The following is a 15927-nucleotide window of genomic DNA, read 5'->3' on the forward strand; positions in this document are numbered from 1 at the left end:
TTCCCTACTGGATTCCATTAACTCTTTTGACAGACATCCATTCCATTCATAAATAACTGGGTATGTACTTCTAAAAGAAGAAATTAAAAAAACATATCCATAATACTATTATCATGCCTAAAAAGTTAACAATAAATATCTATTCTAGTCAGTTTGTTTTTCTTTATTTATCTTTTTTTTTTGGTCAGTTTGTTTTTAATTAAGGATTTTGTTTTATCACTTTATAAAAAACTAAATGGTTTAAATATAAACTTGAGTTGTAGAGGAAAAAGTCAGCTCTTAAATATATTCATCAACAAGTATTTAATGCGCATCTAGAGTGAGATTCTCTCCACACATAAGAGATAGGAGGTGAACAAGATTAAGTCCTGGGAGTTTACTTTGAAACTGGGCAGCGCAAGAGGTCAGAAAACTTGGATTCTAGACACAGCTCTAGCAAGTTCTTAGCCAGTCATACAACCAAGCAGGTTCTGAGCTTCAGTTCATTTATCTTTAAAAAAAAAGAGGTCTAGTATTTCTGCTTCATTGCCTACCTTGCAATGCCATCATAAGAATCAAACAATGTGTGTAAATTATTTGAAAATCACATTCAAATATAAAACATTAATATAATAAACCAGTCTTTAGAGCCCTAAATAGTTCTGTTTTCCACAGCATAACACCACCTTGTGGAGAAATACAACTAACACTGTCATTAAAAACCACCTTGAATTCTCTAAGGATGAAGAATTTTTTTTTTAATCCCAAAGACAATTATCCCCGAACTTGTCTACTCTTTATCCCTACCTGGAAACCAAGTTTACCATCAAAATCAGTCTCTAGCACTAATCTTGCTGACATCTAGAATTCATTCACATGGAATGCAATTCTTGGGGTCCTTAAAGTTTGGATAGAATCTCTGCACCACTCCCCAAGAACTTGGGCAAAAAAAATCTGGGAAAAGGAGTAACTGACTGACTCTATCTGCCCAAAGTGGATACTTTAAAATACTTTCCAACTTCTAAGAAACACAGTTCCACACTTTTCAAAGCCCAAAAGAAACTAATTTTCCTCCCCTTTTCTCAACCTACACAGTTGGAAATTAGTTTAGGTACTTTGGAGTTCATCCAGCTGGTCTGCTGATGGGAAGAAAACAGGAAGTAAGGGGTTCTAGTTTAGCTGGAGCATATTCAAGTCTTCATAAAGAACAGCCTATCTCTGGCTTCCACCGGAAAACTTTTTCAGAAAAGCGTTAGTGTTAACTTTGAGAAAATACCAAAGCTATGGCTAGCCCTATCTGCCCCTGTAAGTTTAACGTCAGTACAGTCAGGCAGCTGAGGCCTAGGACTTCAGTTTCATAACTGTCATTATTATAATTTCACGCCACTGACTCACCTTTACTTGGCACAAGCCATTTTTTCCTCTATGTTGGTTTTATCAGCTCTAAAAATCCCTTTAATGATTCAGACTTACAATCGGGAACCTAAGCTTTGGTTACTGTCTCCACCAGAAGCTTTAACAAGCTATCCAGGCTTTAAAATAAAATGAGACCTAAAAACTGGATGCTGACAAAAGAGAAAAATGGTGCCTTTCCAAAACCTGAGGTCCTTAACCAAAGAGACCTTTTTACCACGTTCGCAAAAAGAGGAGGGGGATAAGGTGAGGTGGACCTGTGGGCAGTGCCATTTTATTTTTTCTTTCAGACTTGATCCTAATCGTCCAGCTATCGTTTCCTGGTACCCCAATCCCCAAGATGCCCTAAGGACTCTCTCGTTTTCTTTGCCTACGGAGGGGGCTCTTTGTGCTGGGAGTGAGGGTGGCCTAGGCCTTCCATCAGCATAAACTGGACGTTCTCAGCCATGGACCCTCCATCTCTCCGGCGCCATCTGCCCTCCTCAGTCCCTCAGAACACAAGCGGCTCTCATACCAGGTCTCTGGAAAGACCGGCTACCCCCACACATAGATTGAGCTGCCCCTCTCTTTCGCAAGTTCTTCCCTTGAATCTCTCCAAGCCCTCTTATTTCGACGTGACCCCACCTCTAGGTAACCGTAGTTGCTACCTTACCAGCTTCCCGCCCCCGGGGGGCGCCTGCCAGAGGCCAGTGCAAGGACCTTTTGCTGCCAGCTCTGAAGCTATAGCTGTGGGGTGAATCTAACATGGCGGAGAGGGACAGGGCCTAGTCCCCTGCTTCTCTGAGTTTCCGATAACATGATTGGCTTTCCCCACTTGTCCCTCAAAGCTGCCACCCCATTGATAGGCCGGAGCTGCGCTGGCAGGGACGGGGCGGGAGCAGCCTGACTCGCACAACAATAACAAACACTCCGGAAGAGGGGCGGAACCACGAGTGCGCAGACTTGGGTCAGAGCGAATTTCCCCTTCCCGGATATATCCGAACTCCCTGCGTTTTCTCAGGTCACTAACCTTAGAGGATTACTAGCCCAAGACTCGTGGAGCTGGATGGGAATTGTAGTCTTCCTTGGACTGAAGTTTTTTAGCGTACACTCTGCTGTCCAGATGCGAAATGCATAGATGTTGACGTCCATATAAGCCGCGCAGAGGGCTCCAATCTGTCAACTGGGTTTCCGTGAGAACTGTGCCCACTTCCAATATCGGAAGGTCCTCTCCATAAGACTACAGTTTCCAAGGAACACTGTGGCTAAAGCCCTTCGCTTCGCAATGCATGCTGGAAATCGTAGTTTTTGCCCTACAGTTCTTTTATTTACCTAAACTGGAGACTTCCATTACGGCGGAAAGAGTGAGGGAATGGGACCTCTTCTTGCTACCGTTTTTGGGCACTATCTCGCGCTCATATTCGAGCCTCAGGTAACGATTCCGACCTCGATATGGCAATTACTGTGACGTAATAAATACGCAACTGGCAGCGTTTAGGCAACGGGGCGGACGCTTGATTGAAAAAACAGGGAGAATTATTTCTCTTCCGACTTTTTTAAATTACGTAATGCGGAGAAAGAGTGTTAGACCAATCGACAGCCTCGAGAGATGCTCGACTTTCTGCTCCGCCTTTCCGTTTACGTATCTTGAGCTCGTATTCCGAGAGGCCCTCGCTCAGTGGCTGCAGCCCGTTTCTGTGGCAACGGAAAAGCGCGCGAATTTCAGATAACTTGAAGCTGCTTCTGCGCGGCGTCAGGTCGCTGAGGCTTCCTGGCCCCAGCATGTTCTCCGGGATGTTGAGATAACTGGGCCGTCCGACCCGGGAAACCCGGACTCTTTGCTCTGGATAAGGGTGAGAGCACCTGGATAAGGGTGAGAGCGTCCTGGGGCAGGGAGAGGGACCTAGAGGAGCCCTCCGAGTGTCCGGCGGGAAACTAGTAAAAGAGGGGACTCTTAAGAAGAGGCCTGAAGAAGACCAAGGTAAGTGTTTATCTGGCAGAGGAGAGGGCAAAGCGGGAATCTGAGGCGTCTAAGACGTTGTGAGTCTGGGGAAAACCTGGGGAGGGGGCCGGTGCGGGTCACAGGCGGTTGAAAACACTGAAGAAAATAAGGGGGCCAGGATATTCCCCTAGGGGGAATTCTGAGGATTAGGACGTAATGGGCTGGTATAGTGGTGGTGATGGGGTTACTCTGAGGAAGGAAGAGGGCAGAAATCTGTCCTGGAAAAGTGCTCTGAGGAAGAGGAAGAGACAGGATTTTGTGGGCGGGAGTATCCTTAAGAACTGATCCATATGCATTTTCTGAAAAAGGACAAGAGTTTAAGGAAAGGGAAGTAGAGCGGGATTGGTCGTAACAGGTGCTGCTGGCTGGGACGTGCCTAAGGAGGATCCTGCGATGAGTGCAGGTGAATTGCGAACACTGGAGCATGGTAGGGGTGCGGAGCATTAGTTGACATTGTTTTTGTGGTTGGTTTCGGTTTTAAGCAACAAAAACAGAACAGCCAGAATGACTGGAGAAAGCTGAGGCTACCACCAGTCACTTCACCGTACTTTTCCTTTTCATGGAAAAAGGAAAGAACCAAAAGGAGGGAGTTGGAGGCTGTTGTGAAGAAAATGAGGAATTGAAATTAATCACAAAACGCAATTTTTAGAAAAAAAAATGTTTTACTAAGGGCTTTTTCGTTGGCTGTTTGGGTGATACAAATCTAAAACACTTCAATCTTACATTTTTCTTATTTAAAAACCACACCTAAACGTGATCTGTTGTTTTTATCAACCGTGTAATTTATATATATATGTATTTTAATTTTTGTGTTAAAGTTCAGTGAAACAGAAAGAAATGGATATATCTATGGCTCGCATTGAAGAAGTACAGAATGTCCTTAATGCTATGCAGAAAATCTTAGAGTGTCCAATCTGGTGAGTCAATAGAAGACTTTATTAATTTGGGATTCTTATATGATTATCTCCTTTGCAAATGAGTAGAGGTGACCTTATCTTTTAAGAAGGAAAAAATTATGATAAGGCCTTTTAGATCGGGCCGCTAAAGTTGCTGCTTTTATTAACTGAAGAGTTTTAAAAATACAGTGAATTACTCCTTTCTCTCCACTCTGTCTCTACCCACTCCCTTTTCTAACCTACCCCTACCGGCTAACACACACAGTAGTCTCCTCTCTTCTAATCTATGAACTGCCTTGATTGGTTCTGCACTGGCACAGGAATCTGGTTTGGATTAAGTGATTATGGGGCTTTTATTCCAGCTTGATCACTTGGAATGGATGTAATTCATACACAATAAAATCATGAATGATTGGTGTCTATGAGTGGATAGGTTGTTGGGAGAACCTTTGAGTGAGATTAGCTCTGTACATATAAGAACACTGCAAGTTACCAAAGCCTTTAGTAAGTTTCTCTGATTTTTTTGGCTTTTGTTTTTCTTCATCTATAAAATGAAGAGGAGACTAGATAGTTCAGGGTTGGTTTCTTTTTTTTTTAATTGAGGTATAATTTACTTACGTGTGCAACTTAATGAGTTTTGACAAATGTATGTACCTATGTAACCCAAGCCCAACATTGTCATTCCTCCAGAAAGTTCCCTTGTGATATTCAGGAGTCCCTTTAGGATGTTTGGAAGCTTATGGGTAGAACTCTATTTCGATATAACTAGTGACTTATGTAATTTTATATTTTTATGTATTTAATAATGCTTTAAAAGCATTATTCTGAGAAAGGGTCCATGAGCTTCACTAGCTGCTATAGGGGGGTCCATGTCAGAAAAAGGTTAAGAACCCTCAAACGATTACTAATGACCTCTACAGTTTCTACTGTATCTGCAATGTGTAAATGAAAAGCCATACCTCAGAATCTTTCAGAAAGTCCAGAAGGAAGATTAGAATTATTGCCTATTCTTCTCCACTTCTCTTTACTGTAGTCATTCTGGCTACATTCTTCCTGCCTTAACCATGCCTTCTGAGCTTTTACACTTGCTATGCCTGGAATGCTTTTTTGCTGATAATCGCATTGCTTACAAATCTTGATCGAAATGGCTCCTTTTCAAAGAGGCATTTCCAGACAACCCTATTTCAAATTGTAACACCCCCTGCGTTATCCCCCTTTCCTGCTTTATTTTCTACATAGCACTTACTATTTGACATTCTATATAATTTGTTTGCCTTTTTTTCTAGCACCACAGAATATACTCTCCACAAAGGCGGAGGCTATTATTTGTTTTGTTTACTTCTGTATCCTCAGTAATTAGTACAGTGCCTGAGACATAATAGGCACTTATAAACATTTGCTGAATAAATTAAATTGATCCTTTGATAATGTAGTGTTTTTAGTATGGTATTGAGTGGTGGGTAACATTTAAAAAGTAAATTGAAAAGCTGCCTCTTACTCTCAAGGAAGGATCAATTCAGGTAGATTTTTCTTCGTACTTCATGAAAGTTGTTTTTCATAAATGGAGTCAGATAACATTAAGGAAAATGCAAGTTGTGTTTTCTCTCTGTTGTGCTTTCTATTTTCAGAGAGAGACAAGATTTATAAGTAACCTTCCTCCCCCTTGTCCTTCAACATTTCAACTATACAAAAGCATAAGCACTAAATGAGATTTACAATATAATTTAAGAAAAATCAGAACCAAGAAAGCAGGAAATGACAATTTGGGGGAAAAATTGCTTTTGACAAAGCACACAAGTTATTGTAGAATCCTCATGATAATTATAAAGGCTGATCAAAAAGTCCTCCATAATGTGGTATTTGGGTCCATTTATTTTACATTTCCATGAGCCTTGTCATAAAAATGTAATGTTCCTTTTCATTCTGGCATATAAAATTATCAATTAAAAAATTCAGATACATGAAAATTAAAGATACAAGAATGAAAATTAATACCACATTTTTGTTTTCAGCCAACTAGTATGTTTTCTAGCTCTTTTTTTTTATGTTTTCTATTAGTTTTTAGTTTTTGAACCAAAGTTGTTTATCCTAGTCACTTGTTAAACTTTAAACGTTTTCAATGGCAAAAGTACCTATTTTACTTTTTTTGTGTGTGTGTAGTACTCAGAACAGTATAGTTTGCAATTATTTTTTTATTTCATTTTTTTAATTTTAAAAATATTTTTATTATAAACAACAAATGAACATACCAAACATTCTTGACATGCACATATTTTTGACATACAAACATTCTTTTTTTAACTTTTTTATTAATTAAAAAATTAACATACAAAACATTAAGCTATCATTCCATTCTACATATACAATCAATAATTCTTAATATCATCACATAGATTGCATATTCATCATTTCTTAGAACATTTGCATCGATTTAGAAAAAGAAATAAAAAGATAATAGAAAAAGAAATAAAACGATAACAGAAAAAAAAAGATTATACATACCATACCCCTTACCCCTTGCTTTCATTTACCACTAGCATTTCAAACTAAATTTATTTTAACATTTGTTCCCCCTATTATTTATTTTTATTCCATATGTTCTACTCTTCTGTTGATATAGTAGCTAGAAGGAGCATCAGACACAAGGTTTTCACATTCACAGAGTCTCATTGTGAAAGCTGTATCATGGTTCAATCATCATCAAGAAACATGGCTACTGGAACACAGCTCCACACCTTTAGGCAGTTCCCTCCAGCCTCTCCACCACATCTTGAACAACAAGGTGATATCTACTTAATGCATAAGAATAACCTCCAGGATAACCTCTCAACTCTGTTTGGAATCTCTCAGCCATTGACACTTAGTCTCATTTCACTCTTCCCTCTTTGGTCGAGAAGGTTCTCTCAATCCCTTGATGTTAATTCTCAGCTCATTCTAGGGTTTTTCTCAGTCCCTTGATGCTGAGTCTCAGCTCATTCCAGGATCTCTGTCCCATGTTGCCAGGAAGGTCCACACCCCTGGGAGTCATGACCCACGCAGAGAGGGGGAAGGTGGTGAGACTGCTCGTCATGTTGGCTGGAGAGAGAGGCAACAAAAGATCTGAGCAACAAAAGAGGTTCTCTTGGGGGTGACTCTTACGCCTAAATTTTAAATAGACTTGACCTATCCTCTGTGGGGTTAAGTTTCATATGAACAAACCCCAAGACTGGGGGCTCGGCCTATAGCTTTGGTTGTCTACACTGCTTGTGAGAATATCAAGAATTCAACTTGGGGAAGTTGAATTTTTCCCCACTCTCACCATTCTCCAAAGGGGGATTTGCAAATACTTTTCCAGTCACTGATCAGATCACTCTGGGATTCATCCGGGCATCACTCTGGACAAACCAACAAAATCTCATGTCCTACCTGAGATTCCAAGTACTTCTGACATTCAATCAAACTATCTACATGAGTTATATTAGGAAATGCTCTAGTCAAAATATAAATTTTGTAACAAATAAACATTTTTTTATTTAGTCTCACACATAAGGTGGCATTTTAAAGTATTAATTATCTATTTTCAGCACACTGCAGTAATGACATTCCTTTGTTCTTCCTCATGCAAAAATATTTTTAAAATTTGTACATTGTACATTTCACCATCATTATACACTCTAGGCACTCCTAGATTGTACCATCTCAATCTTTATCGTCTATCTTTCTTTCTGATTTCATCTATGTCCCCAGCCCTCCTCCCTCTATCATTCTCACATGCAGCTTCATTCAGTGTTTTAACATAATTACATTACAGTTAGGTAGTATTGTGCTGTCCATTTCTGAGTTTTTATATTCAGTCCTGTTGCACAATCTGTATCCCTTCAGCTCCAATCACCCAATATCTCACCCTATCTCTATCTCCTGATGGTCTCTGTTACCAAGGAAATATTCCAAGTTTATTCACTAATGTCAGTTCACATCAGTGAGACCATACAGTACTTATCCTTTTGTTTCTGACTAATCACACCCAGCATAATGTGCTCAAGGTCCATTCGTGTTGTTACATACTTCATAACTTTATTCTGTCTTACAGCTGCATAACATTCCATCTTATGTAAATGTCACAGTTTGTTTAGCCAACTGTCTGTTGATGGGCATTTTGACTGTTTCCATCTCTTGGTAATTGTTAATAATGCTGCTATAAACATTGGTGTGTAAATGTCCATTTGTGTCCTTGGCCTCGTGTCCTTTGAGTAGAGACAGCATATAGATGGGTCCTGTTTTTTAATCCATTCTGCCAGTCTATGTCTTTTGATTGGAGAGCTTAATCCATTAACATTCAGTGTTATTACTCATGGATTTTATATGTCATATCTAATTTTCCTTCTTTTTACCTTTACTCATAGTCTTCCTTTCTACACCCTTCTCCACACCTCTCTCTTCTGTCTTCGTATCTGTCTCTAGTGTTCCCTTTAGTATTTCTTACAGAGCTGGTCTCTTGGTCACAAATTCTCTCAGTGATTTTTTGTCTGCAAATGTTTTAATTTCTCCCTCATTTTTGAAGGACAATTTTGCTGGATATAGAATTCTTGGTTGGCAGTTTTCTCTTTTAATAATTTAAATATATTATCCCACTGTCTTCTCTCCTCCATGGTTTCTACTGAGAGATCTGCGCATAGTCTTATTGGGCTTCCCTTTTATGTGATGGATTGCTTTTCTCTTGCTGCTTTCAAGGTCCTCTCTTTCTCTTTGACCTCTGACATTGTGATTATTAAATGTCTTGGAGTATGTCTGTTTGGATCTATTCTCTTTGGTGTACACTGCACTTCTTGGATCTGTAATTTTAAGTCTTTCATAAGAGTTGGGAAATTTTCAGTGATAATTTCCTCCATTAGTTTTTCTCCTCCTTTTCCCTTCTCTTCTCCTTCTGGGACACCCACAACATGTATATTAGTGTGCTTCATATTGTCTTTCAATTCCCTGAGTCCCTGCTCATATTTTTCCATTTTTTCCCTATAGTTTCTGTTTCTTGTCAGATTTCAGATGTTCCGTCCTCCAGTTTTGAAATCCTATGTTCTGTCTCTCGAAATCTACCATTGTAGGTTTCCATTGTTTTTTTCGTCTCTTCTACTGTGTCTTTCATTCCCATAAGTTCTGTGATTTGTTTTTTCAGACTTTCAGTTTCTTCTTTTTGTTCTTTACTTGCCTTCTTTATATCCTCCCTCAATTCATTGATTTGGTTTTTGATGAGGTTTTCCATGTCTGTTCGTACATTCTGAATTAATTGTTTCAGCTCCTGTATGTCATTTGAATTGTTGGTTTGTTCCTTTGACTGGGCCATATCTTCAGTTTTCCTAGTGTGATTTGTTTTTTTTTTTGCTGGCATCTAGGCATTTAAATACCTTGATTAGTTTATTCTGGAAATTGCTTTCACTTCTTTTATCTAGGGTTGTCTTGCTGGATGAATTTGTTGTCTATCTGTTCTTTGAAATTCCATTCAGCTTTATCTGGACCTTTAGCTTAAGTTTTGTTTAACAGAGGAGAATTTTTCAGTTCTTGTTTTCTTGTTTCTTGCCCTGTTTGTGTGGTGCCTTTCCTCTCCACAGACTTAGGAGGGTCTACTTAGATATTGTTGATCTCAGCCAGATTTTCCCAGACCAAACTGGCCTCCTATCAGGAGGAAAGAGTCGCCTACGTTGGTTTTCCCTGAGGTTGAGACCCAGCAGGTTGCAAGACTTTCCTGTGAAGTCTCTGGACTCTGTTTTTCTTATCCTGCCCAGTATGTGGCGCTTGTCAGACTGCAGGTCCTACCAGCATAAGATGATGCTGTACCTTTAACTTTGGCAGACTCTCCCTGCTGGGGGCTTGGTGGAGACAGAGGAGAGGTTGTAGGCTGATTTTAATGGCTTCAAATTACCAAGCCCTGGTGTCTGAATTCCTTGATGGAGGGATTCCACCTGAGTTGGGCTTCACCCCTCCCCCGGGGAAGGCACAGGCTCCAGACAAGCCCCCAAAAGAGCTCACTTCTGCCTATGCCTGGGGCAGTTGCAGCCTGAAAAGTCCTGCTGCTGTATCCAGAGGCAGTCAAGCCTTGTAGATACACAGCCACAAAAACCTCTGTTTCTTTCTTTTTTTCTTCCCCTTTTTCTGTCAATTCACTTATCCATGTTAGAAGCTCAAAATGCACATATGCAGTAGGCCTAAAATATTGCCTGGTTTGAAAAGTATCTAAAATAGTTGGATCACTTTTTGATAAACATTTACTCTCATTACAGTTCCACGATTTTTCATTTTTTCTTCTAGCAGCTCCAAGACACTGGAGACCAAAAGAAATATCAATATAATGATTCAGCAGTCATACTCATTTGTTAAATCCTATCTTCTCTGTTATACTCCTCCTCTTTTTTTTCTTTTTTGTGAAAAATAATGTATATACAAAAAAAGCAATAAATTTCAAAGTACATTGCAGCAATTACTTGTAGAACAGATTTCAGAGTTTGGTATGGGTTACAGTTCCACAATTTTAGGTTTTTATTTCTAGCTGCTCTAAGATACTGGAGCCTAAAAGAAATATCAGTGATTCAGCACTCATTCTAAAAGAGATACATTTTAATTTTTTTCCTTTGCACTTCTCTTCCCTCTTCAAACTCTTTCTTCAACAGTCATTACCTTTTTACATATTGGAGTTTTCACCTGTTGAAGGTTTGTTTAGAGTATGTTTGTATAGCTTGTGTTATAATTGTCATACTGAAATATAGTTATTTCAGAATTGAGTTAGTGGTGAGAATGAAAGCCATCTGGTATCATGGCTAAATCCAATTTCTCTTTTACTGATAATTTCTGTGCTATCTAGTTTATCTCAGGAATGGTATTTTAGTAATAAATCAGAGTTTTCATGTTGGAGTTGTTTTTCTTTTTGAAATAATGTGTGGTCCAAACAACATACAAATATTTATCCTAGGCATTTCAGATTGTGAAACACTTTCCCAAGTAAGATTTAATTTGATTCTCATAACTGCCTGTTGATACTGGTAGGACGGGTATCCTACCAGAAAATGAAATTGAGATTTGGACAGAGTGCTTGGCCCAAAGTCATTCTGCTAACAAGGAGAGAGAACTGGTACTAGAAATCCAACCATCTTAGTCGGTATTGATGGGTTTTGGTTTTTATTTTGAAGTGTCCAGTGCTGCATCAGAAACACCACAATTACAAGAGTTGTGTTTCTAAGCCCTTCACAACAAGACCATTGTTCCCAAACTTTTCTTATGGTCCTTTTCTAAAAAACAATTAAACGTTTAATGAACAGGACCACGTTCCTATCACACTACCAGGTTACCTGTTCTTTGATGGAGTTTACCAAAACTCAGTTTCGAAAGCTCTCATTTAGAATAAAAGCTGAACACACTATGTACAATGGCCTATAAGTTCTACCTTCTCAGGCCCCTTGCCTGACCTCATCTTCTACTACTTTCCGCCTTGATCATTGCAAAATCTGAGCATCCTAGCCTACTTGCTATCCCTCAGAAACACCAGGAGTGGTCGTGCTCAGTCCTTGTCTTCTCTGCCTCTGCTGGAATGCTCTTCCCCAATCGGTTGCATGACTTATTTCCTCACATTATTCCACTACCCCCAATATCTCCTTCTCAATGAGGCCTTTCCTGACCTACCTGTATAGACTATAAACACTCTTCTCCTCTCCACGCATATACATTACACTCTTTATCTCCCTCATGCTGTACCCTGCTTTATTTTTCCCTTTAGCACTTATTCTCATATATTTTCATTTACTTCTGTCAACTGTCTATCACAACTAGGATGTAATCTCTATAAGGACAGAATTTATTTTATTCATTGCTATATTTTCATCTGTAAAAATAGTGCTTACATGTGGTAGATGCTCAAAAAATACTTGTTAAATGGGTGAATCTTAGCAAGGCTTTGAGATTTTGTGGGCAGGTAGAGATGGGGATTTTGGTGATGTTTTTTCTTTTCTCAACATTTTTATAATTTTTATTTTTTCAAAATTTTCTGTGATGAGTATTACATTATTTTTGCACGAAGTAACCACAAACCAGACATATTCCTCTTTTTTTTTTGTAATTTTATTGAAATATATTCACATACTATGTAATCATCCAAAGTATACAATCAGTGGTTCACAGTATCATCATATAGTTGTGCATTCATCATCACCACAATCAATTTTAGAACATTTTCATTACTCTAAAAAATAAAAGTAGCAGTAAAAAAAAAAACCAAACATCCCATACCATTTATTTATTTTACTTTTTATTGTATAGTATAACATATATACAAAGCAAAGAAATAAAAAAGCAATAGTTTTCAAAGCACTCTTCAGCAAGTAGTTACAGGACAAAACCGAGAGTTTGCCATGGGCTACCATACAATCCTCTCAGATTTTTCCTTCTAGCTGCTCCAGAATATAGGTGGCTAGAAGGCTTATATAATTTTTTATCACCACAATCGACTTTTTTCTTTCTTTTTTGTGAAAGATAACATATATACAAAAAAGCAATAAATTTCAAAGCACAGCACCACAATTAGTTGTAGAACATATTTCAGAATTTGACATGGGTTACAATTCCACAATTTTAGATTTTTACTTCTAGTTGCTCTAAGATACTGGAAATTAGAACAGATATCAGTTTAATGATTCAGCAATCATATTCATTTGTTAAATCCTATTTGTGTATAATTTCCATCACCTTTGATCTTTCTATCCCTTTCTTTAGGGGTGTTTGGGCTGTGGCCATTCTGAGTTTTTCATGTTCGAAGGGTCTGTCACTAATATGGGTTAGGGAAATGGAACTATCTGATGTTCTGGAGAGGCTGGGCCCTCTTAGGTTTCAGGACTTTATCTGGACTAGGGACCCATCTGGAGGTTTTAGGTTTCTGGAAAGTTGCTCTAGTCCAAAGAACCCTTGTGGAATCTTAAATATTGCCCTAGGTGTTCTTTAGGATTGACTGGAATGGTCCTGGTTGGGGTTTGGCAGGTTATGATAGGTAGCAATGTCTAACTTACGCTTAAGTGAGAGCAACCTCCAGAGTAGCCTCTCGACTCTATTTGAACTCTCTCTGTCACTGATACATTATTAGTTATACTTCTTTTCCCCCTTTTGGTCAGGATGGAATTGTTGATCCCACGGTGCCAGGGCCAGATTCATCCCTGGGAATCATCTCCCACATCAGCAGGGAGATTTTCGCTCCTGGATGTCATGTCCCATATAGCGGGGAGGCCAGTGATTTCACTTGCAGAGTTGGGCTTAAAGAGAGTGAGGCCACATCTGAGTCAACAAAAGAGGTGCTCTGAAAGTAACTCTTAGGCATACTTATAGGTGAGCTTAGCTTCTCCACTACTTACGTAAGCTTCACAAGAGTAAGCCTCAAGTTCAAGGGCATGGCCTGTTGATTTAGGTATCCTTAAAGTTTGACACAGTATCAGGGGATTCCTGATGGTAAAGTTTAATAGCTCCATATTTTTTCTCCCGTCCTTCGAGGGACTTTGCCAATACTTTTTGATTATCTACGTAATATACTCTGGGATATATCCAGGCATTACATTAGGTTATACAGGATTAAAGGGCCTCTTTCTTATTTTGGGCTCCCTCTGTTTCAGTTATTCAAAGAGCTATACAGATAGGTTGAGTTTGATTATGTGCTACAGAAGATTTTTGTTCCAGACCAGTTAAACCTTTCTTTGGTCTCAAAGAGTATGTGTGGTTCTGAAATATGGACACTGTGTTCCTTACCCCTGTGTTCTGAATTACTTTAACCTCAACCTGATCGGCTTTGTTCTTATCTCCAAATATCAGGTTATATGTATATTATCAGTGTCTCAAAATCCAGAAATAATAATTACCTCTCTGGACTACTGTGTCTGCTATAAAAGTTTACTATCTAGGCCCCCGTTTTCTTGTAAGCATTTTCTAAAGGAGACCGTACCATTGTTGTTCTTTTGTTTCTGGCTTGTTTTGCCTCACCAGATGTCCCACACGTTCATTCACATTGTTGCTTGCCTCACAGCTTCATTCCCTTTTTGTAGCAGCACAACATTCATTCATAAGTATCGCTATTGTTTTGCCAATCTACTTCTCAGTAAGTGCATCCTTCAACCACCTGCATTCATCAGGGATCATATATAGTGTCCAAAGTCCACAATCCATCAACACTCTCAATTTTAGGTAGTTTCACTGTTCCCAAGAGAAAGAAAACCAATAAACAGACCCTCGCACATTATTTATTTATTTTTTGACTGTTTTTTTTTTCTTCTTCTTATTCATCTGTCCATATACTGGATAAAGGGAGTGTCATTCATAGGTTTTCATAATCACATGGTCACACTGTAAAAGCTATATAGTTATTCAGTCATCTCCAAGAATCAAAGGTACTGGGTTACAGTTCAACAGTTTCAGGTATTTCCTTCTAGCTATTCTAAAACACCTAAAAACTAAAAAAGAATATCTATATGATGCATAAGAATAACTTCCAGAATGCCCTCTTGACTCTGAAATCTCTCAGCCACTGAAACTTTATTTTGTTCCATTTCTCTTCTCTGTTTTGTTCAAGAAGGCTTTCTCAATCCCAGGATACCAGGACCAGGCTTATCTCCGGGAGTCATGTCGCATATTGCCAGGGAAATTTACACGCCTGGGAGTTGTGTCCCATGTAGAGGGAAGAGCAGTGAGTTCACTGTAAAGTTGGCTTAGAGAGAGAGGCCACAATAGAGCGACAAAAGAGGTTCACTGAGGGTAACTCTTAATTATCAGGAGGCTTAGCTTCTCCTCTGCGGAAATAAGTTTTATAAGGGCAAGCCCCAAGATCGAGGGCCTAGCCCATCAAATTGGCAGTCTCCAGTGCTTGCGAGAATATCAGGTCTTTCTTCCGTAGCTGAGAAAGTTTAATATTTTCCCCTTTTTCCCCAGTCCCTCAAGGGGACTTTGCAAATACTTTTTAATCTTCTCCCCAGATTACTCTGTGGTGTATTGGGATATCACACCAATCTGTACAAACCAATAATATTTCATTCCCTACCCAAGGTTCCATGTAGTTATGATAATCAAATAAGCTGATCATACATATTAAATTAGTGTGCTATCAAAAATACAAATTTTGCACCAAATATGTATCTTTTCCTTTGGTGTCACACAGAAGATTAAGTTTTAAAATTCAGTTTATATCATCTTATTTTTTTTTAATATATGCTCTGAGATAATTATAGATGAAATACTGTGTTACCTGGAATTTGTTTTACGTTATCTGGGCTGGGGGTGAGAGTGTATAGTTGAAATAAGATTGGCCATGAGCTGATAATTTTTGAAGCTGGGTGATAGTACATGGAATTCATTTTATTATTCTTTTTGTGTAAATGATTTTCCATCTTAAGAAACTTCTTAAAAAAGATGAAAAGGCAACCATTCAAAAAATACATGCTTTAAGGAAATGCAAAAGAAATATAAGCGGTAGTGTTTGTTTTTGTGGAGCTTAGAATTTAAGAGGCAGGATGTGTACCCATAAAATGGTAGCTCAACAAGCCTATAAGTGAAAACTAATTAATAGGAAATAGTATCAGCTGATCTTTTAAATGCTAAAGATAATGTAAAGTATTGAAGAGATTACTACAATTGTTTTGATATCCGAAAGCTCAGTGAAGGTAGGGATCA

At 38.7% G+C, this 15927-nt stretch overlaps 2 protein-coding genes across 13 annotated transcripts in view; one reads left to right on the plus strand and one right to left on the minus strand.

Moving 5' to 3' along the window:
- NBR1 (NBR1 autophagy cargo receptor) overlaps window positions 1-2833 on the minus strand; it is a 28520-nt gene extending 25687 nt beyond the window's left edge. For 2 of the 5 annotated variants that reach the window (XM_077164263.1, XM_077164264.1), the window contains exon 1: window positions 2045-2221. The gene's annotated coding sequence lies outside the window, so the exon portion shown is untranslated. Of the gene's footprint in view, window positions 1-2044; window positions 2224-2401 lie in introns of those variants that run through there. The other 3 variants (XM_077164262.1, XM_077164261.1, XM_077164265.1) reach the window with 3 other exon arrangements.
- BRCA1 (BRCA1 DNA repair associated) overlaps window positions 2264-15927 on the plus strand; it is a 71834-nt gene continuing 58170 nt past the window's right edge. The window contains exons 1-2 of one of the 8 annotated variants that reach the window (XM_077164254.1): window positions 2264-2803; window positions 4192-4290. In XM_077164254.1, the coding sequence (XP_077020369.1) occupies window positions 2661-2803; window positions 4192-4290 (242 nt within the window). In that variant the 5' untranslated portion in view covers window positions 2264-2660. Of the gene's footprint in view, window positions 3353-4188; window positions 4291-15927 lie in introns of those variants that run through there. The other 7 variants (XM_077164253.1, XM_077164259.1, XM_077164260.1 and 4 more) reach the window with 7 other exon arrangements.

Source organism: Tamandua tetradactyla, chromosome 6 (assembly GCF_023851605.1).
Source record: "Tamandua tetradactyla isolate mTamTet1 chromosome 6, mTamTet1.pri, whole genome shotgun sequence".
Classification (NCBI taxonomy): Eukaryota; Metazoa; Chordata; class Mammalia; order Pilosa; family Myrmecophagidae; genus Tamandua; species Tamandua tetradactyla.